General features: G+C 39.1%; 1 protein-coding gene across 3 annotated transcripts in view; it reads right to left on the bottom strand.

The window, feature by feature from the left end:
• The window catches only part of RRP15 (ribosomal RNA processing 15 homolog), a 55,634-nt gene that overhangs the window by 10,514 nt on the left and 21,708 nt on the right, over positions 1-23,412 (bottom strand). For 2 of the 3 annotated variants that reach the window (XM_061160047.1, XM_061160045.1), the window contains one exon: positions 3,064-4,385. The exons of the other annotated variant lie outside the window; for it this stretch is intronic. In XM_061160047.1, coding sequence (XP_061016030.1) covers positions 4,194-4,385 — 192 coding nt within the window. In that variant the 3' untranslated portion in view covers positions 3,064-4,193. Of the gene's footprint in view, positions 1-3,063; positions 4,386-23,412 lie in introns of those variants that run through there. 3 annotated transcript variants of the gene reach the window in all.

Raw genomic sequence — 23,412 nt, 5'->3', positions numbered from 1 at the left:
ACGTTTCCTTTAGGATGGATTGGTTGGATCTCCTTGCATAAGGGACTCTCAAGAGTCTTCTCCAACGCCACACATGAACACAACATGCTACTAAATCATCTGTTATAACCTAAAAATTACACAGTAGAATGAGTACTAAAATACACTGAGAACTGAAGCATACTTTAATTTCTATGAAAGTCAGAAGTTGGGCAAATTATCTCACATAACAGATATACATAATTGCAACTTACTGGATCTTTTCCATAAAGATGTCTTACCATTAAGTATAAAACTTCCTTAAGAAAATGAATCACCCACAAAGAAAAGGTGGATCAGAGATTAATATAAGAGAAAGAGAAAAAGCATGAGGCAAATTCCAAATGTGTTATTCACTGGTAAAATTTGCCTAAGGTGATTCCGATACTGTTGTTGTTCAGTCACTGAGTTGTGTCTGACTCTTTGTGACCCCCACTGACTACAGCCCGTCTGGCTCCTCTGTCCATGGGATTTCCCACTAGAGGGGGTTGCCATTTCCTTCTCCAAAGGATCTTCCTGATCTAGGGATCAAACTGTCATCTCCTGCATTGGCAGGCAGATTCTTTACCTGTGACCCACCAGGGAAGTCCAATCCCTAGAGAGAGTTCATTAAATTTTGAGACATCATGAGAATTAAAAGCTTTTGTTTTGTTTGTAAAACAGAAGCAATGGCAAACTGATGTAATATGATTACAAAAGGAATAAAAAACCCAGACAGTTCTGGATTTGAATTACTGGTTAACTGCTGCCTACAACACTACAAATGAGAAAGTTTAGACAGAGGTCTAAGACTGGAAAGAAACTAAATGTCCTTCCCATTCTCCACCTTGATATTAATATAATGTAAGAGACAAGTACCCACACTGTACACATGAGACTCAGACATTTACCTCCGTCAGACGAAGTTGTGTTGACTGACCAAAATTTACCAGCTTATGAAGTTTGTCAGATTTACTGCATGGCAACAATGACTCAATGACCTAAAGCAACCTACAAGACAACTCTCTGTGCCTACTTCAACTGAAAAATAAAACTGACTTAAATGCAAAAACTTAATGAAAACCATATGACACATGGAAACAAAATAGTCCCCACCCTCACTGGCCTGGCTCTGTACAAACATTTAATCACGATCATACAGAAGCAGTCTGTGTTGATTTTGAAGATGAAGACAACCCTTCAAAATGTTAATCAGCTTCCATTTCATGGATCAAACATACACTGGCAGCTACTGAAAAGGAAAACTGAAAACAGAATTTTGGGATTATTCATTAGTTTAATACCTAATAACTAAGAGCTTAAACTCATTTCAGTTTTGAAGGGGGAAAAATTAAAGTCAAATCCTAAAAAAATAAACATGATAATCATATCTATATTTAGCCATCAGCAACAGCTGATTTCATTGCTTTCCCTAAGAAGATCGTTATGTTTTCATTTTAATTTATTTTCACCTAAACTAAAAAAGGTTCACACTACTGGCTAAATTCATAATACCTTTGCTGCTGTAAATTTTTTTACACGATTTACAACTGTAGTTAGTAAATCTCCCCTACATGTGTGAAAGGCAATCAAAATGGAATCAGTAGTGTGCTGAGAGAGCCCTCTAAAACGGAGCTGAGAAGCCATTAGAAGTATGACTCATGCACACCTCTGTCTGGATGGAATCTGACCTTCTGATCGGATGAAGCCATTCAGGACATTTGCCAGAAACTCATGACAGCAGAGTCTTATCTACTTGTTGGACCTCCTACGCTGAAACAACTCATGATTCCTTAAGGACAAATCTCTGATTTGAGTCAGTCAATCACAATTCTTGGTGGGTGACTTTTGTTAAGTCCCTATCTCTTTCTCTTCCAAGATTATCCAAATCTGCCTCCCTCAAATTGTAATTCTTAAGATCCAACAAATAAGCTCTTTTCTTATTTGCAGCCTTCTGCATTGAGGTGGTGGTGGTGGTGAAAGATACTATCTTAAAGTTCTGCCTATGAAATTAAGAGCATACAAAAAACCCCTTCATATTAAAAAACGTATTCTGGTAGAAATCAACAGCAGTAAAATATAGCCCCAAATCTTTAGAATCTGAATAAGAACATCAATGGTTTTCTAACTGTGGAAGACACTGTGACATCCCACTAAAGAATTGAAAATTTAATCATAAGAACTGAATATTTTCAATCTTGAATATAAGAGAATTTCAATGAAAAGCCTACTGATTCAAGATTATATGGAAGATCCCATGTTTAAGCAAACAACTTTTCTTTAATTCTCAAAGAATTCTTTGAGATAAGAATAAGCAATTCCCAAGTGAAGAGCAACTAAACAGCCTCTTGATGAAAGTGAAAGAGAGGGGGAAAAGCTGTCTTAAAACTAACATTCAAAAACCAAGAAAATGACATCTGGTCCCACCACTTCATGGCAAATAGATAAGGAAGAAGTGGAAACAGTGGCAGATTTTATTTTCTTGGGCTCCAAAATCACTGCAGATGGTGACTGCAGCCATGAAATTAACAGCTTGCTCCTTGGAAGAAAAGCTATGACAAACCTAGAGAGTGCATTAAAAAGCAGAAACATCACTTTGCCGACAAAACAACATCTAGTGAAAGCTATGTTTTTCCAGTAGTCATGTACAGATGTGAGAGTTGGACCATAAAGAAGGCTGAGCACCACAGAATTGATGTTTTCAAACTGTGGTGCTGGAGAAGATTCTTCAGAGTCCTTTGGACAGCAAGATCAAACCAGTGAATCCTAAAGGAAATCAATCCTGAATATTCACTGGACGCACTGATGCTGAAGCTGAAGCTCCAAGCCTTTGACCACCTGATGCGAAGAATCTACTCATTGGAAAAGACCCTGATGCTGTGAAAGATTGAGGGCAGGAGAAGGGGGCAACAGAGGATAAGATGATTGTATGGCATCATCGACTCAATGGACATGAGTTTGAGCAAATTCCAGGAGATAGTGAAGGACAGGGAAGCCCGGTGTGCTGCAGTCCACAGGTTCGCAGTCGGACACAACTAAGTGACTGAACAACTGTCTTGATCAATTTTTGCCTTCTCCTTCCTTCACAGGCTTTTTCAGTTCTTTTACCTGTCTTACCATGATGGTATTCTGTCAACAAGCCCACCTGAGCTTCATTTTTATTAACTTTTTGTTGTTTCCAGATTCTCATATAGATTACCAATTCAGATGGATAATTTCTAAGATCCTAGCAAACTAGAAAAAAGCATTTAGGAGTATATCCCAGGTAAAAAAAGATCAAGATGCTGAAATCACATCACCTTTAATTATAGCCTAAGCATACATTAAATGTACAGAGCTCTCTAAGAAAAACAAATTCTGCCTGGCTTTCCAAGAATTCAGGCCTCATGCTCCTGGAAAATACGCTTCTTCAATGCATTTTTTTTTCATCCACATACTGTTTTTTATTTTTTAATTCCATTTGCTGCCCTTGACTTAACTATGGACTTAATTAACACTTACGTCCTTGCTCAACAAAGACTCTTTCTGGTTTCTTCTATTCTAACTTGCATCCATCCAGCTCCACAGAATTAAATTTTAGGAAACATTCCTGCAACTCTGATTTTCTTCATTGTGTATAATCTCTGAAGGATTGCTAATAAGTTAAAGTTGACAAAACTGCCTAAAAGGACAAAAGTAACATCTCAAGGAATCTTTTGACACAAGCCCTCTATACACTTTCATACTTGATTAGGAACATGAGATATTCAGAATACACTCCATCAGTCTCTTAAAGTACATCATTATTTTTTTATTTGCTACATTACACAGTACATATCAATGAGAATTCAGATTTATAACCAATGAGCAGAGCTGTGAATTTATCTAGAAAACAGATACCAATGTTTTAGTATCACAAACTGTTAAAACCTTAAATGACACAAACATACATAAGCCTCTCTTCTGTGTGAGAACATAGCAAGAAGGCACCTCTAATGATCCAGGAAGCAGGTCCTCTCTAGATACCAAATCTCCCAGTGCCCTGATGTTGGACTCCCAGCCCCCAGCATCGTGAGAAATGAATGTCTGTTGTTTTTAAGCCACCCAGTCTGTGATAATCTGGTGGAGCAGTCTGAATGGGCTGAAAGAATATGTGACCTGACAATTCCCTCTTCTGAAATGTGAGGGATGATAATAAATACCCCCTCTCTCACGTATTACATGCACAGCCAGCCATATAGGTCACTGATTATAAACACATGGCTGCTTTTACCACCAAACAGACTCCTTGTCAGTCTTTTAAATGTAATACATGATGATTCTCCCTCCATTCTTCTCTTTAACTTGTTGAAGAACACCATCACGGCCCTTGCAGCAACAGAATGCAGAGAATTCTTGCTAGTCCAGCACTGTAGTTAATGAGACAAGGTATCAACAAACAAAAAAATGCAAAAAAAAAAAAAAGAAAAAATTTTTTAAGTTCTTTGTAAGATCATGAAAAGCTATACAAACGAAATGAAGTTTTATCTGGTAGATAACATGCGTAGTATCAATCTACTGAAGTCAAGAAAATATCTAAAAATAAATGTATTGTCTCACTAGAGTTCCCTGTACAAACAGGTAATTCCAAGTCTGGGATACAGGAAGTTCAAGGTTCAGTGCGGGACATCTTCCTGTCCCAGAAAGCAAGAAAGCACTCAAAGAAAAATGAGGTCACGTCAAAAGGCCATGAGGGTTAGTATGCACTGGTTCTCATTACCTCATTTGTGAATTTACGTGTCAAAAAGCACAATGATTGTAAAGGACTGAACAAATAATAACTCCTGTGTCCATGATATTAAAAAAAACAAACAACAAAAAAAACAAAAACCAAAGGCAAAAGGGGAGGGAAAGAAAGTTCACTTGTGACAACTCGAGATGACTGTTAAACCAACTTCCCACTCCAGAAGGCAATAATTAAAGGGAAAGGAATCTTAGCCCCCACCTTTAGGAACTTAAATTCAGTCTTAGAAAAACAAACAAAAAGTAAATGAGAAAGTTATCATCATTCTGTAAATGACATTAACTGTTTTAGGCAAGAACAATCAATTGATGCTAAAAGGCAAAGATACACAGGGAAAGGTATACTAGATACTAGCTCCTTTCAAGTACACACCCCAGAAATGACTTTATAACTGTAGGGGGGAAATGTACCCTTAATAAGGGACTATTTATTACCACTTTAACCAAATGAGAAACAACCATCACTAATATGAGATGTGATGCAACAGGAAGTACAGAGCATTTAAGTATCACACCTATGAAACAGGCCGAGAGCCTACCCTAAATCCTAACCTTTAGTCCTAACTTCCGGCTTATGTAAAAAGGACACAGAGGAACAAGTTAGTAGAAGACATCATGACAAAATAATCAGCTGAATTCAGAATCTGGATTCATCTTCAAGACAACTGGTTTCTCTCTATACATAGGGTCTCCTTAAAAGGGGAGGGGGCGCACGTGGGATGGGGAGGACCAGGGACTGGTCAGGAAGAGGAGGGAGGGACCAAGGTTAACAGAACCAAACGTAAGGTGTGAACCCTGACTGGATTCTGGGTCTCAAAGTTACAAAGGAATTCTTTGAATTTTGTGGTATGTGAATCACATCTCAATAAAGCTCTTTCTTTAAAAAAGAGTCTCTGAGACAGTATAGAGAATATCTTCACGTAATCCCCCCAAACAAACAAAACCCAGATGGAGAGAGAATAGGCAGACAGCTGTATAAAAAAAACACATGGACAACTGCTAACAACTTCAGCAACGAGGTGAGAGAAATAGTGGTCTTTCATACTTTTTTCCTGTTAAAAAATCTTGTATAAAATAACTGAGGGGAAAAAAAGGATTCTAAAATTTCTATTAGGCAAACGATTAAATGATATCCAGTAACTTTACAAAATTTCTTGATAAATGAATGGAAAGTCAATTCCAACAGTAAACTTATAACGAATTTTCTCTTCTTTGGCCACACTGCGTGACTAGCTAGATCTCAGTTTCCTGACCAGGAACTGAACCCAGGCCCACTGCAGTAAAAGCGCAGAGTCTTAAGCACTGGACAACGAGGGAATTCCCTAAAGAATCTACCAAATGAGTTTAATAAATTTCATTATTCTGAAGTGTTTCACTATGATAATGTTTTTATCTTGCTTCCTTCTTACCAGTTTTGAGGAATAAGATTTTAAAATGAGTCATTCCCAAGTGCTACCAAGCAACCAGCGAAGGGGAGCTGAGACTCAGGAGAACTCAGCACGCTGCTCGGCTCCCCACTTGGTCCAGTCTGGGCAGGTGACACTGTGGCTCGCCAGGCAGCCCCCTTCTTTCCAGGTTATCTAGGTGAGAGAACGGAGAGTTTTCTGTTTTGCTTCTAAACAAGTACCTCACTACCCTAAGCACATAGGCACTGACAGCTAAAAGAGGGTTCTGAAGCAACACAGACTGGGTTTTGATCCAGAGTCTGTCCATTATTATCAGTGGGACCTGGGGCAGGCCATTTAATCTCACTTTGGGTTTCTCAACTCTAAAATGGAAGTTCTAGTATCTCTTAAAGTGATAATTACAGAAAAACACCTTCCATAGTATCTGGTGCAAACAATAAGACGGCCCCTCCCAGCCCCGCTACCACAATTCCTACCTAGAAATGCCTTGAGTTGTCACGCACACACAGAACTCCCAACTCAGGACATCTGTGATATTCTAATGATGCCCTGTGCTTTGCTCACAATGATGAGAATGCTCAAATAGTAGGAAAGCACACACTTAGAAATCAAAGCCTCCCTGGTAAAGAAAATCTTTTGGGTAATATATTTCAACCACAGCTTGAAGTGAGGGGTAAGAAAAAGTGGACACATTTCTAGGTCCTCAAATCTAGCTCTATTATTTTGCTAAGAATTACGCATGAGTAAACCAGATACACCTAAAACGAGAGTAGTAGTTGTTTAGTTGTTTGAGTTGTGTCTGACTCTTTGCAACCCCAGGGACTGTAGCCCACCAGGCTCCTCTGTCCATGGGATTTCCCAGTCAGTACTGGAGTGGGTTGCCATTTCCTTCTCCAGGGGATCTTCCCAACCCAGGGAATGAACCCGTGTCCCCTGCATTGGCGGGTGAGTTCTTTACCACTGAGCCTCCAGGGAACTGCAAAATGAGAGACAATTTTCTGAACACAATTTTAATTCAATTATTGGATAATTTTTGGACTATCTTGTAGTTCAGCAGAAGTAACAACAGTTTCCCTTCAAACTAGCTTCCAACTTTAGATTCATCTTTGCCTATTTGTTAGGAAAAAAATAAGAACTGAATATAAGAAATTCATTCTAATAATGACATGCAGTTGCAAACATTTATATAGCGCTAACCAGATGCCAAGCATTGTTCTAATTCTAAACACTTTACAAATACTAATCCACTTGACCCTCACAGTTATCTCTGTGAGGTGATTATAACCCCTAGAATGACTGTCTCAAACAGAGGAAAAACCTGAAGTTTGGTGAGGCTAAGCAACCTTCCTTCACCAAGTGTAGACCAAGTATTTGGAACCCAGTTGGTCTGGCTCTGGAGTCTGGCATCTCTGCCACTATGTGTAATACACGATCCATCCCTATACACATACTCAACTGCCTACAACACAGAAACAATGGTTTTTAGCGAGAAACAATAAAATATTCTTTTGATTTTAAAAAATGCACCATAAGTGCAAACACATGCTACAAGACATACTTTATGCAGGACATTTAAATTTTTAAAAAAGCCTCAATCTCACTGATGAAAATTCTATGTAGGCAGCCACTTCAACAACTTCAAACAGAACATTTCTTCAAAGAGGGCCAGAAGATGTATGGCACCATTATTAATTTTTATTTTAACAGTAACTGAAAATTTCCACAGCAGCTCCATAACTATATTCTTCACTTATACCCGTATTTTCCCCATGTCAATGCTGCACGTTACCATATTGCCAAACTTAAGTTCACTGTGATTACAACTGCTGTTCACATCAGAAGCCGCCCTACATTAAAATTAAACAGCGTATTTTAAAAGGAGTGCATACAAAGAGAAACTGGCTTTAACCTCTTCCCATCAACAGCAGTGTGCACAGTCATGTGCGTTCTCATCTCAAACTCCAGAGAGTCTCTCTTTTGTCTAAACTCTAATCTATTTAGGCATTTTCAGTAAACAAACATTAAGCTGAATTATTTAGAAAGTTAGCATTCCACACATTCCTGTTAGAGCAGCTTTTATGTGAGAGTAAAATACTGTTGCCTTGCAATGTAGGGGCAACTTAAGGACAGCATCTTTCTCTACACCCCCCACCCTCACCCCGCCTGCCGTCCACACCCCCAACTCCTTTTAAAAACTGAGGCCTGAAAATGGCTGGGGGACCACTGAGGGACATGTGTGAGGAGTCCCTCCATTCTGAGGCGTTCTCCTTTGGGAGCAGGAATTCAAAAGGTCTAGGAACTAGCATGAATGCACAATTTTAAAAGTACACAGCAATTAAGAGTCTAGGTCTAAGTTACCAAGATACCAAAGAAGCCAGGTATTTCAAAAGTATTCCCACCACTAAATATCTAGCTGTGAAGAAATTACACGGCTGCCATTTATGAGAAACAGAGTCCCCTAACTTATCTCTGTGTTTGCGCTATCACAAAATCAGAAACAAGTAAACACCTTATCTCTTCTAGTAACTTCTGCCCTTGATTTTGATCGAAATTTGCTGCCCTGCAATCACTAGGGAAGCTACTTTCTAACAGAAACTAGCTGGCACTTTCCCTTACTACAAGATTACCATTGTAGTTTCATTATCACAAAAGTCAAAATGGATATACTGGCAATTTCAAATAGATGAAAACCTTGCAGAAAGTCTGTAACTCAAGAGTGTTAAGTAACAGTTAGTCAATGATCTCCTAACAGCAGCCAATATAGTCTCCTTAAGCGACTTACAGATTTAAATTGCATCATGCTTGCTTCAGTGCCACCTTTAAGGAAACAGGCACTTAAATGCCAAGAAATCTGATTGAATTTCAGTCAACTTTTCAGGAAAAGAAAAGGAAAAATCACAACTTTAAAGGTAGGGAAAAACATGAGCAACTTTAATTACCAAAATCTTGGGTTATTCAACATACTAGGCAAACAGATCACTCTAGACTGGTATGTGTTCTGAAATGAGGGTAAGAAAGTACAATTTCCTTATGGAGTAAAACAAATCTTTCTTACACAAAATGTAAGTTTTTGTTGCTTCCTTAAACAGAGTGTCCTAAATACAATTTAATCTTTGTTTAAAAAAAAAATTCACTCAAGTCAACATCAAGGAAGCAGCCAGTGTGCCCTGCCATGTGCTGGTATGTGGCTGGTACAGTTCGTTTATTTGGTCCAACAGAGGGATTCATAGATTATAGATTAAAGAATTCCCTCCAAATAGGTGACAATGACTTATTTGAACCTAAAAATGTTAACATTTCTAAAATATACTACTGACATACTCCAACTGTGTAAACTGGCTAATTGTTCCCCGGGTGCCTGGGACCCTACAGAGACAGAAAAATTGGCCCCCCCGCACACATGCACACACACCACACACACACATACACTCAGCTATCCAGGCTGCCTGCTTCTTTGTGTCATGTTTTCTGCACTAACCCAGGACCTCTCCCCACATCTGATGTTTTTAACCTGATGGTTACTTATTGTCATTCATCTCATTTCCGATTACAACCTGGAGCAGGCCCTGCCTCCGCAAGTCTTGACCTCTCAGACACATTCCACTTCTTACAGTCTCCATTTGGTGAAAGCTGTCACCACTTCTGACTCCGGAGCTGTCACCCTCACAGTCCCTCCCTCTCCTTCATCCTTCTAAATCCTGTCAGTCCTAGACTCACGCAGCCTCCAAACTGCCTTTCAAGCCTGCTTCCCCTTTTCTATTCACCCCCCAACCACCCCATCTTACACAACCTTAGTTCTCCCCTCTTGTTCTGATTACTGCAAGAGCCTCCCACTTGTTGGTCTTCTGAAACAGGTTTTACATCCTTCAGCCTTCCTTTTCTTAAAAATCAACTCTGATCATCACTTACCTGATGAAAAATTACAACTGGTGCCCAAATGCCTAAAGGATAAAGTCCAGATTCCTTAACTAAAGGCACAAGACTAAAAAATCTGGTCCCAACTTCCTCAGAATCCCCTTTTCCAGCTCCCCATTGCAAAGACTCGACCGAGCGACTTTCACTGTCAACGATCAGTAAACACCCTATATCCCAACCTCTATAGAGGAAGAAAAGAGGGAAAAAAAGAAAATTATAAAGAATGTGAAAACCTGGAAAACTGTTAGGCTTTTCTGCCTTCGAGTAGTACAGTGATTGGCAATCCTTTTTTCCCTGACCAATGAAGTAAAAATGAGATGCACTAGCTCCTTTTCCTTAAATTAATAGTAGTGAAAACGTCTACTGATTACGGCTTCATTCTCTGATGCTCATTTAAGTGTTTTCAAAGACTGTCTCAATGCAGGCTGGTTTCAGCAACATTGAAAACTTGTTCTTTGTGACTTTCTTTATGAAATACTTCAGTTTGAAGGTAAACACTTCAACAGAAGTATCACTCACTGCCGCTTCTTCCCCTGTTATCATCTGAATTCACACAATAAAAGACGCTTTTTCAGTTACTCCAAGCACTTCCTTCACCTACAGACTAGGTTGGTCCCATGGATGAGCTAGTGCCATCACTATGTATTCTTCATGACACCAAAATCAAAGCTAAGGTCTTTAGTCTTCCAAACACATTCCTCTAGTGACATTTTCTATGAACATTCTCACACCATAACCTTTCCAATATTTAAGACTTTAATTTCATAAGCAAATATCTGTACTGCCTGGAACACATACTAAATCAATTTTCCAAATGGTTTCTCTTCTTGTTTCTATATGAACTATTTGGTAGACTGATTCATTCAAAGAACCAAACCTCCATCTACTGAATTTGATATTTGATACTTTATCCAAAATTTCTATTTTTCCAGGTAAGAATCACTCCTTTCTTAGGCTTTCTCACTTTCACTAATGATGCTCCTTTTCTTGGCCCTATCTCACAAAAAATTAATAAAATAAAGAATAAAAATAAAATAAGCCTGCTGTATTTAATAAAATTTGCTGTACCACGATATGATAGGGAAAAGAGAAAACAAGGGGCATTACTGAGAAGTGAATACTGTGTAGCGAACTCACCAGTAAGTGATATATTTCTGCACATAAGCTTTACAATATTAGGAACTTTTAATACATCCTCTGTACAAAAGCCCTGACTTAACATGATGAAAGAGATACAAAATTATTAAGAAAACAAAAATAAGCCATACATATTTAACTGAAGAAACAGCTCATTTTTTAGAGATGAAAAATACTCAGAATAATAACTGCCCCAAGCACAAATGAAGGCTTTTTTGATTTACAGTATTAACTGTTATCTCTTCTGAAATGAGCCCATCAAGCACCTTTTTGCTTTAATTTGCAGTACCCCAGCTCAGCTCCAAGGAGTATAGTAGTTAATGACTCACATGTAACTTAATGTATCTGTGTGACATGTTTTAAAATACTTACAAACCATTTCAAAATCTCTTTCCCTAAAACTGGTCTTGGAAATGCAGTTATACCTTTTCTGCCCTAAGGAAGGCTTTCTAGCACGAGTTCCCACGTGCTCTTCTGCAGAATAATGACTACACAGGGCATAATTGGGGCAGGGGTGGGGGCAGGGGTAACTCTAAGAGCAATAATATTATTCAGCTCAGCAGGATCAGAGGATGAAAAATGTCCTGATAAACAGCTAATGATACGAATGGCAGTCTTTAGAACATATCAAAAAGTACTCCAATCTACGTACCAAAAGCCTTAAAGATGATCACGGTTTTAAATGAAATAAGCAGAGTTTAAATAGCTAAGCTGTAGCTCACAAAAACAGTAAATATGAAAACATGAAATAAGTCAACTGTAGATGTATATATAGTGCATAAAGAGACTTATAAATCAGATATATGACTTATAAAGAAATGAATTAGTAATTCTATTTATCAGACTAGATAACAAAAATTATCAGACTGGTCAAAAATTTTAAAACGCGTACACTCTTTCCTTCCTTATTTTCTAAGAAAAAATGCTAAACACACATGTGCCAGAGCATGAATCTAAATATCTAAAGACTTTCAAAAGAATAGAGATAATCACAAAGACTGTTTCCAAAGAAGAAAAAAACCCAGAGAATCGAGGTGTATATATCTGTTTTCTGTGGACATCCCTTCTTTATAGCTAAAATTTTAGGAAGTATTTTTTTTAATTAATTCACTTCACTTAAAATGTCCATTATCAAAATTTCAAGGTTTGTTGTTTGTGAAATACCTTATAATCAACTTAATACTACCAACAATTCTATTAATATGATAAGATCAACCTTTTTGCTGTCAAAATAAAAAGGAAGTCTTCCATTTAAACATCAGCCATGCATTTATCTCCAATTTTTATGGAAAACTTTAATTAAAATAAAGGTATAAAAGTTATAAACATACAAGGAAACAACACAGAAAATAAGAGTAAACACAATGAGCCAATTAATTTGGAGGGGGATGAAAACTAGACAGAGTAGTAGCAACCAGCTAACAGAGAAATAAATTGACGTTTAAGTGAAAACCAGTGGGTCTATGCTCAGAAACCGAAGAAACGGGCAGAGCTGGGGAGCAGAGTACGTGATAAAAACAGAAGATGGGCTGATAGTCCGTGTAAGCAGCAGTTATTAATCCTCTAGGTTCCCTCTCCAGCCGACAGAGGCAGTGACTGACTCTAACACAGACAGTAGTTTACTCCCTGAAGATATTAAATCAGAGAGGTCTTGGATTCCAGAACACTGATTAACACAAACAGCTTATACTGAATAAAGCCTTCATACTGAATGCTGGAGCCCTGAAGACTATTCCCATATTCTGTTCCAACAATACCGGCAGCAAGCTCTTAACCCATACATAGACAGCAGATTGTTAAGAGTCTTCTCTAGAAAAGATAAGTTTCCAGAAGAAAGTCCTACAGAAAACTGACATTTGGACATTCCCCAATGAAAGAACCCACCCTCTTGATTCTTCCACAGCTGAGTTAACCAACCAGTAAACTCTGGGCTCATGCTGGAATGTTCAATCCATCCTCTTTACTCTTAAATACGAATGGACAGTGAGGATCACCATGTACTAAGGAAGGCCTCCAACTGCTGAGTGAGGTCAAGACAAACAGCATGAATGAACTCAGAAGAGATTAAAACAAGGCAGAGAAAGAGAAAAATTTAAGATGCCTATAATTAATTCCCCACAGAGAACAGACAGTGCATTTGTGAAACAACAGGGTCCCAAGAACAAAATCAAAAGAACAACAACAAAAAAGAGTTCTTCAAAAATAAAAAACATGAAGTCACATACTTTAAAAATTCAACGTAAGGACTAGAAACCAAAGAACTTCCCCAGAAGGTGTCAGAGAGAGAATTAGAGGGGAAAACGTTGTGAGAATAAGAGGATCAATCCAGAAGATCTAACAACCAATTAGCAGAAGCTCCAGAAAGGGAACACAGAAAAAAAAGGGGGCAAAAATAATCAAAGTTATTAATTCAAACAAACCAAACAATGTGTAGAGAAGGGAGGAACATGAATTTCTCACTGGGTAGACAGGGCCGTCACAGTCCAGCACAAGGAGTGAACAAGCTGCACAGGGCACATCACTGCCAAGCTAGGGAACAGCAGAGATAAAGAGACGACCCAAAAGGTTTCCAAGAGTAAAGAGCCCGAAACCAGAGTAGCACCAGACCTCTAACCAGCAAAAAAAAACAAAAAAAAAACAAGAAAATGAAACAGTAACTTCAAAGTTCTGAGGGAGAATTATTTCTAACACACACATCTATATGGTATTAGTTTCCCACGGCTGCCATATGATTGCCACCAACTGGGCGGCTTCCAACAGCAGCACACACTCCCCACAGTTCAGAGACTGCCCAGGCCGCCCCTCCTGGGACTACAGGCACGCTCTGCCTCGCGGCAATCACTCCAGCCTCTGCCTTGGCCGTCACCTTACCTGCCTCCTGAGAAACCTGTATGCAAGTCAGGAAGCAACAGTTAGAACCAGACATGGAACGGTGAACTGGTTCAAAACTGGGAAAGGAGTATGGCAAGGCTATATACAGTCACCCTGTTTATTTAACTTATATGCAGAGTACATCATGCGAAATGCTGGGCTGAATGAATCACAAGCTGGAATCAAGATTGCTGGGAGAAATATCAACAACCTCAGATATGCAGATGACACTTTAATGGCAGAAAATAGAGAGGAACTAAAGAGCCTCTTGATGAAGGTAAAAGAAGAGAGTGAAAAAGCTGGCTTAAAACTCAACATTCAAAAAACGAAGATCAGAGCAACAAGGTGGTGGAGTAGGAGGTAGATGTGGAGTGCATCTCTCCCCACGGATGCATCAGGAATACACCTTCAGGCACAGAAGTGCATGTAGAACACCAGCTGAGAGTGGACAGGAGTACCTGACCAGCGGAAAAGAATATACAGACTCACGCAAAACTCGGTAGGATGAAGGAACTAGGGGGAAAAACGGGAGTGTTAGGAGGACTGGACCTGCCCTCAGAGGGTGGGGGAACTGAAGCAGGGATCCAATTCCCACATCCGGGCAATTGTCTGAGTCAGAGGAGAAACATTTAAGGCTGAGAGTGAAACAGCTGATCTGTGGCAGCCTAAATGGAATGAGAATCAGACAGTCCTTGCCGCAGTCATACATTCCCTGGACAGGGATGCAAGTCTGCTGGAAGGTGCAGCGGTTGGAAGCTGAAGTCTAGGGATTGTGGAGAAATCCCAGGGCGAGGGCTGCTGCGGAGTCCAGAGAGACAGGTTGAGGGGATGTGAGGGAGGAGATTGTGATAGGAAATGCCTGTGGAGGAAAGCCAGGCAGCCATGGAAGCAAGGCGATACTGCTGAGTCACGTGAGGGGGTGGCACCATCACCATAGCCTCTCTCTCCCCACAGCCAGCATCTGCAGCTGAACAATAGAGGCTGGCCCACTGAAGGCCTGATACACTGAACTACAGAGTAGGACCCCACGCAGGGGGCCCCTTTAAGTGCCTGACGCTCCATTCTGCAGAGAAGGACCCCAGGCAGGGGGGCCCTTTATGTGACTGGAGCACTGAACAACAGAGAAGGGCCTCTGAGTGCCTGAAGGGGCGGAGCTACGGAGAAAGACTGGCCAAAGAGGCCTTCTGATCACCAGCCACAAGAGGCTCGAAAAAAGACTCTGACAGGGCCATGGCTCCTGCACAGGAGGCGGTCCGTGTCCCTGCACACTTGGCGCCGCCAGGGCCCTCGGAAGCCAAGAAACTGCGCTACCTTCACACTCGACTCTCACTGGGGCAGAGCTGCCACAGGCAAAAAAAGTCTTCGTCTATGCGTGCAGGGTCCCTTCGGTCGAGAAAAACTCTTTGCGACCCTGTAGACCATGGACTGCCAGGCTTCTCTGTCAGGGGGGTTCTCCAGGCAAGAACACTGGAGCGTATTGGCCAATACTGGTTGCCATCCCCTTCTAGAGCATTATATTTCCTGCTGCCCTAGCCGCCAACCCCCTGAGTACCTGGTGCTGCCGGAACCCCTGCGACCCAAGCAGCCGCACCACCTCCACACCTGGCCCTCACAGGGGCAAACCCAAGTCCTCCAGGGCAGCCTCAGGAGCAAACCCCAGTGGACGACTCACATGCAGAGGTGGAAAAAAAACCACAAGTGAAACCCAGGAGCAGTGTGGCTAAGGAAGAACACCAAAACCTTCCCACCAGCTGGACAAGCTGCAGATTAAATCCACACTATCAATTAGGCAGACTCTGTGTCTACGGAATATTCAAAATGGCACTGAGAGCTCCCACAAAAGAAAACGCACTAGTTCTGACACCTGTGGACACTGGAGGCAAGGACACACAGGAGTAGGACCAGGTTAGAGTCTGAGCTGCCCCCAGAGCGGGTCCAGACCAGCACAGTGTTGGAGGGCGTCCTAGGGAGGTGAGGTGGACGGTGACTGCCAGCGAGGGAAAGGACTCTGACAGCAGTGACTCAAGAAAATATTTGTTTTTCTTATGTTTTGACTTACTCTGTATATCCTTCTGGATTTTATCTTTTTTCCCTCCCTTCCCCTAACCCCGTTTGTTGCAGTTATTGATTTTATTGGCACTATGAAATCTAATTAAGATTGTGAGCTTTTTTACCCTCAGTCACATTTTTTATTGTTGTTATATACCTCTGCCTCTTCATTGGGCTTTGGCAACTCTATGGAGTTGTTCTTCTTTCTTTTTTTCTTTCTTTCTTAAATTTTAATTTCTTAAACCTATTATTCTTCCTTCTATATCTGTTCCTTTGTTTTCTTTTCCTACTGCTCTTTTCCCCTTGCAATTAATCTTTAATGTATATAAATCTTTTTTATCTACCTCTATTTAACTTTGCATATCAATTCTTTCTTTTCTTTCTTTCCTCTCCTCTCAATGTATTTGTTAGCTTTATTTTCATTGTTTTATTTCCCAATTGGCAGCATGCTTTAGTTGTGTTTTCCAGTTTGTGCTTTAGTTAGCTTTGTTCTTAACTAATAGAAATAATTTTTGGTTTCCTTTGTTCGCCAGGTCAATCTTTTATACTTTATTTTTCTTTCCTCTTTTTTTTCTTTCTCTTAAACCCATTACATTTTTTCTGCATTTATATTCCTTTATTTGCCTTTCCTACTGTTCTTTCCCCCCAGCAGTTAATCTTTAATGGATATAAACCTTCTTCATCTACCTCTATTTAACTTTGCATATCTATTCCTCCTTTTCTTTTCTCTCAACATATTTGTTAGTTTTGTTTTCATTGCTTTATTCCCCACCTGGCACCTTGCTTTAGGTTTTCCACTTTGTGCTTTAATTAGTTTTGTTCTTAACTGGTAAATATAATTTTTGATTTAGTTTGTTTGCCAAGTCAATCTGTACTTTATTTTTGTTAGACTGTTTTGACTTTGCTTATGGGAGTGTGTATATATGTGTGTGTGTGTGTATATATTCCATTATTTTAATTATCATTTGCCTGATTTTGTAACTGCCACTTGTCTGGGGTTCATCTTGGTTTCTCATTTCTGGGTATTTGTTTTAATCTCAGTTAATGCCATAACAAACCACTTGTGGAATCTTTGTTCCTGATCAGAGATCAAGCTCTGAGCCTTTGGAGTGGGATCACTGACTCCAACACCCTAGACTACCAGAGAACTAAATGTAGGAAGTATTAAATAGTGAGAAATCTCACAAAGGAAACCACTGGAATACAAGATCCAGCATCACCCAACCACCAGTAGCACCCTGTGCAGGACACCTCATCTAAACAACAAACAAAGCAAAAATACAAACCCAGTCATCAGCAGACAGGATTACCACCTCACTCAGCCTTACCCTCAGAGGTAAAACAAAGAAACAAACAAAAAAGTCAGCAGAAATCTCACCCTATATGAACCTTACACAAACCACTGGACAAACCTCGGGAGGGCAGAAACCAAAAGGAAGAATTCAACTTTGAAGCCTGTGAAAAGGAGACCTCAAACACAGTAAGCTAAAAAAAATAAACAATGAAAAGGCAGAGAAATATAACACAAATGAAGGAACAAACTAGAAACACAGAAAAGAAGTCCAAATAAATGAAGAGGAAATAGGCAGACTACCTGAAAAAGAATTCAGAATAATGACAGTAAAGATGATCAAAAACCTTGAAAACAAAATGGAGAAAATGCAAGAATCAATTAACAAAGACCTAGAAGAATTAAAGAATAAACAGAGACAAACACCACAACTACTGGAATTAAAAATACTCTAGAAGGAATCAGTAGCAGAATATCTGAAGCAGAACAACTCAGTGACATGGAAGATAAAATGGTGGAAATAACTTCTGAAGAGCAGAATAAAGCAAAAAAGAATGACAAGAACTAAAGATGGTCTCAGAGACATCTGGGACAATATCAAACACACCAACATTCGAATTATAGGGGTCCCAGAAGAAGAAGAGAAAAAGAAAGGGTATGAGAAAATTTTTCAAGAGATTATAGTTGAAAATTTCCCCAACATGGTAAAGGAAACAGTCAATCAAGTTCAAAAGGCGCAGAGTCCCATACAGGATAAACCCAAGGAGAAACACCAGACTAACAAAGACTAAAACACAAAGAATATTAAAAGCAGCAAGGAAGCAGCAACAAGTAACATACAAGGGAAACCCACACACTTAACAGCTGAAAGCAGAAACTCCCCAGGCCAGAAGGGAATGGCAGGATATACTTAATGTATTGAAAGGGAAAAATTTACAGCCAAGATTAAGGTACCCAGCAAGGATCTCATTCAAAACTGATCAAGAAATAACAAGCTTTTCAGACAGGCAAAAGTCAAAGAGAATTCAGTACCACCAAACCAGCTTTACAACAAATGTTAAAGGGACTTACATAGTCAAGAAATACAAGAGAAGGAAAAAGATCTGCAAAATCAACCCCAAACAATTAAGAAAATGGCAATAGGAACATATATATCAATAATTACTTAAAATGTAAATGGATTAAATGCTCCAACCAAAAGACAGACTGGCTGAATGGATACAAAAACAAGACCCATATATATGCTGTCTACAAGAAACCCACTTCAGACCTAAAGACACATATAGACTGAAAACGAGAGGACAGAAAAATATATTCCATGCAAATAGGAAGCAAAAGAAAACTGGAGTAGCAATCCTCCTATCACACGAAACAGACCTTAAATTAAAGAAGATTACAAGAGATAAAGATGGACACTACTAATGATCAACAGATCAATCTAAGAGGAAGACATAACAATTGTAAATAGCTACACACCCAACATAGGAGCACCTCAATACATAAGACAAACACTAACAGACAGAATAGGAGAAATTGACAATAACACAATCATGAAGGAGGAGACTTTAACACCCCACTTATGCCAATGGACAGATCATCAAATCAGAAAATTAATAAGGAAACACAAGTCTTAAATGATACATTAGATGAGATGGATTTCATTGATATCTTCAGAATATTCCATCCAAATGCAGAAGAATACACGTTCTTCTCAAGTGCACATGGAACATTATCCAGGATAGACCACATCTTGGGTCACAAATCAAACCTCAGTAAATTGAAGAGAACTGAAAAAGCATCTTCTCCGACCACGACGCTATGAGAATGGATATCAATTATAATAAAAAAACTGTAAGAAACATAAACACATGGAGATTAAATAATACATTTCTAAATAAGCAACAGGTTGTTGAAGAAATCAAAAAGGAAATCAAAATATTTCTACAAACAAATGACAATGAAAACAAGACAATTCAAAACCGATGGGATGCAACAAAAGCAGCCCTAAGAGGGAATTATATAGCAATACAATCCTACCTCAAGAAACAAGAAAAACATCAGACAACGTAACTTTACACATAAAAATGGAAAAAAGAAGAACAGCAACAACAAAAAAAATTTAGAAGGAAAATAATCGTAAAGATCCGAGCAGAAATAAATGAAAAAGAAATGAAAGAAACAACAGTAAAGACTAATAAAACTAAAAGTTGGTTCTTTTCGAAGATAAACAAAATTGACAAATCTTTAGCCAGACTCATCAAGAAAAAAAGAAGAATCAAATCAACAAAATCAGAAATGAAAAAGGAGAGGTTACAACAATCAATGCAGAAATACAAAGGATTCTAAGAGACCATCATGGACAACTATATGGCAATAAAATAGATAACCTGGAAGAAATGGACAGATTCTTAGAAAAGTTCAATCTTCCAAGACTGAACCAGGAAGAAATAGAAATTACGAACAACCCAATTACAAGCACTGAAATTAAAGTTATGATCAAAAACCTACCAAAACACAAAAGCCCAGGATTAGATGGCTACACAGGAGAATTCTAACATTTAGAAATGAGCTAATGCCTATTCTCCTAAAACTCTTTCAAAAAGTTGCAGAGGAAGGAACACAGCCAAATTCATTCTATGAGGCCAAGGTCACCCTGATTCCAAAACCAACGACAATACAAAAAAACTCAGGCCAGTATCACTGAGGAACACAGATGCAAAAATCCTCAACAAAATTTTAGCAAACAAAATTCAGCAACACATCAAAAAGCTCATACACCATGATCAAGCTGGGTTTATTCCAGGGATGCAAAGATTCTTCAATATACACTAATCAATCAATGTGATACACCACATTAACAAATCGAAAGATAAAAATGATATGATAATCAAAAGATATGCAGAAAAAGCCTTTGATGAAATTCAGCACCCATTTATGATTAAAACTCTTCAAAAGTGGGCACAGAAGGAACCTACCTCAACATAGTAAAGGCCATATATGATAAGCCTACAGCAAACATTATTGTCAATGGTGAAAAACTGAAAACATTCCCCCTAAGATCAGTAACAAGACAAGGGTGTCCACTTTCACCACTATTATTCAACATAGTTCTAGAAGTCCTAGCTACAGCAATCAGAGAAGAAAAAGAAATAAAAGGAATCTAGATCAGAAAAGAAGTAAAGCTCTCACTGTTTGCAGATGACATGATACTGTACATAGAAAACCCTAAAGAGTATCAGAAAATTACTAGAACTAATCAGTGAATTTAGCAAAGTTGCAGGATACAAAATTCACAGAAATCACTTGCATTTGTATATACTAACAATGAAAAATCAGAAAGAGAAAGTAAGGAATCAATCCCATTCACCACTGCAACAAAAAGAATTAAATATCTAGGAATAAACTTACCTAAGGAGATGAAAGAACTGTACACAGAAAATTATAAGACACTGATGAAAGAAATCAAAGATGGCATAAACAGATGGAGAGATTATTCATGTTCCTGGGTAGGAAGAATCAATATAGTGAAAATGACTATACTACCAAAAGCAATCTACAGATTCAATGTGATCCCTATCAAATTACCAATGACTTTTTTCACAGAACTACAATAAAAAATTTCACAGTTCATATGGAAACACAAAAGACCCCAAATAGCCAAAGCAGTCTTGAGAAAGAGGAATGGAGCTGGAGGAATCAACCTTCCTGACCTCAGATTATACTACAAAGCTACAGTCATCAAGACAGCATGGTGCTGGCACAAAAACAGAAACATAGACCAATGGAACAAGACAGAAAGCCCAGAAATAAACCCATGCACTTATGGGTGTCTTATTTTTGACAAAGGAGGCAAGAATATACAATGGGGCAAAGACAGCCTCTTCAATAAATGGTGCTGGGAAAACTGGACAACTACATGTAAAAAAATGAAATTAGAACAATTCCTAACACCGTACACAAAGATAAACTCAAAATGGATTAGAGACCTAAATGTAAATCAGAAACTATAAAAGTCTTAGAGGAAAACATAGTAGGCAGAACACTCGATGACATAAATCTAAGCAAGATCCTCTATGACCCGCCTTCTAGAGTCATGGAAATAAAAACACAAGTAAACAAGCAGGACCTGATTAAACTTAACAGCTTTTGCACAGCAAAGGAAACTGTAAACAAGGTGAAAAGACAACCCTCAGAATGGGAGAAAATAACAGAAAATGAAACAACTGACAAAGGATTAATTTCCAAAATATACAAGCAGCTAATACAACTCAATACCAGAAAAACAAACACCCGATCAAAAAGTGGGAAAAAAAGACCTCAACAGACTTTCCTCCAAAGAAGACATACAGATGGCTAAAAAACACATGAAAAGATGATCGACACTGCTTATTATTAGAGAAATGCAAATCAAAACCACAATGAGCTATCACCTCACCCCAGTCAGAATGGCCATCATCAAAAAGTCTACAAACAATAAATGCTGGAGAGGGTGTGGAGAAAAGCAACAGCTCTTGCATTGTTGGTGGAGATGTAAACTGATATAGCCACTATGGAAGACAGTATGGATATTTCTTAAAAAAGTAGGAACAAAACCACCATGTGACCCAGCAATCCCACTCCTAGGCATATACCCTGCAGAAACCATGGTTGAAAAAGGCACATGTGTCCCATTGTTCATCGCAGCACTATTTACAATAGCTAGAACATGGAAGCAACCTAGATGCCCATCGACAGATGAATGGATAAAGTTTTGACACATATACACAATGGAATATTACTCAGCCATAAAAGGTAACACATTTGAGTCGGTTCTGATAAGGTGGATGAACCTAGAATCTATGACATAGAGTGAAGTGAGTCAGAAAGTGAAAGATAAATACCGTATTCTAAAACACATACACAGAATCTAGAAAAATGGTTCTCAAGAATTTATTTACAGGGTAGTAATGAACAGACACAAAGAATAGAGTTACGGACATGGGGAGAAGGGAGGAGAGGGTGAGATGTATGGAAACAGTGACATGGAAACTTACATTACCATATGTAAAATAGATAGCCAGTGGAAATTTGCTGTATAGCTCAGGAAACTCAAACAGGGGCTCTGCATTAGCCTAGAGGGGTGGGATGGGGTGGGAGATGGGAAGGAGGTTCAAAAGGGAGGGGACATATATATATATATATATATATATATACTTATGGCTGATTCATGTTGAGGTTTGACAGGAAACAACAAAATTCTGTAAAGCAATTATCCTTCAATTAAAAAAATTAATTAATTCAAAAAATAGGAATAGAAACGAAAAAAAAAAAAAAAGCCTCCTGGCAGAACAGACTGTACATGGAGTGAGGGCCGTATAGAATTGCCAGAGGGCTGGAGGGGACTCTGGCGTGGTCATCTAAGGGCAAGTCGGGGCACTGGTCCTCTAGGGGAGCCACTACCTGGGCCTGGAGGGGAGTAGGAGGCCACCAATGGAACTGCTAAATTAAAACATGCACTGTCTGTGCATCAGAAAAATAAGGAGTAATGCATCTATGTATGGTGGACATATAATTAACCAAAAATAACATGTTAGCAGTGGGAGGATCTGGGTGGTGTCTATATGGATATTCACTCTACAATACTTTCAACTCTTGTGTATCCTTGAAAAGGCTCATAATTAAACAAAATTAAACAAACGAGCACAATAACAGACTTCTAGCATCTGTCTATAGCTGCTATTACTCTAACTGGCCCTTCAGATGGCTGCAGGGTGACTGGACACTGGAAGGGCGAGTCTGGCCCCCACACAGGCACACCTGCCGTGGTCATGGAGCTGGAGCTGTGGGAGATCAACTTTCTTACCTGTCATCACCGCATCTGGCATCAGCAACGTCCCAAGAAGCAGGAAGACGGCCCCCACCTTGCTATCTTCTCTGCAATTCTTGCAAGTGTGCTTTAATTTGAAGAAAACTAGTCTGACTCCTTAATTCAAGGAAATCTGAGAA

This window comes from Dama dama, chromosome 14 (assembly GCF_033118175.1).
Source record: "Dama dama isolate Ldn47 chromosome 14, ASM3311817v1, whole genome shotgun sequence".
NCBI classification, from domain to species: domain Eukaryota; kingdom Metazoa; phylum Chordata; class Mammalia; order Artiodactyla; family Cervidae; genus Dama; species Dama dama.
The sequence above is the reverse complement of the archived record's forward strand: the minus strand, read 5'-3'. Positions and strand labels throughout refer to the sequence as shown.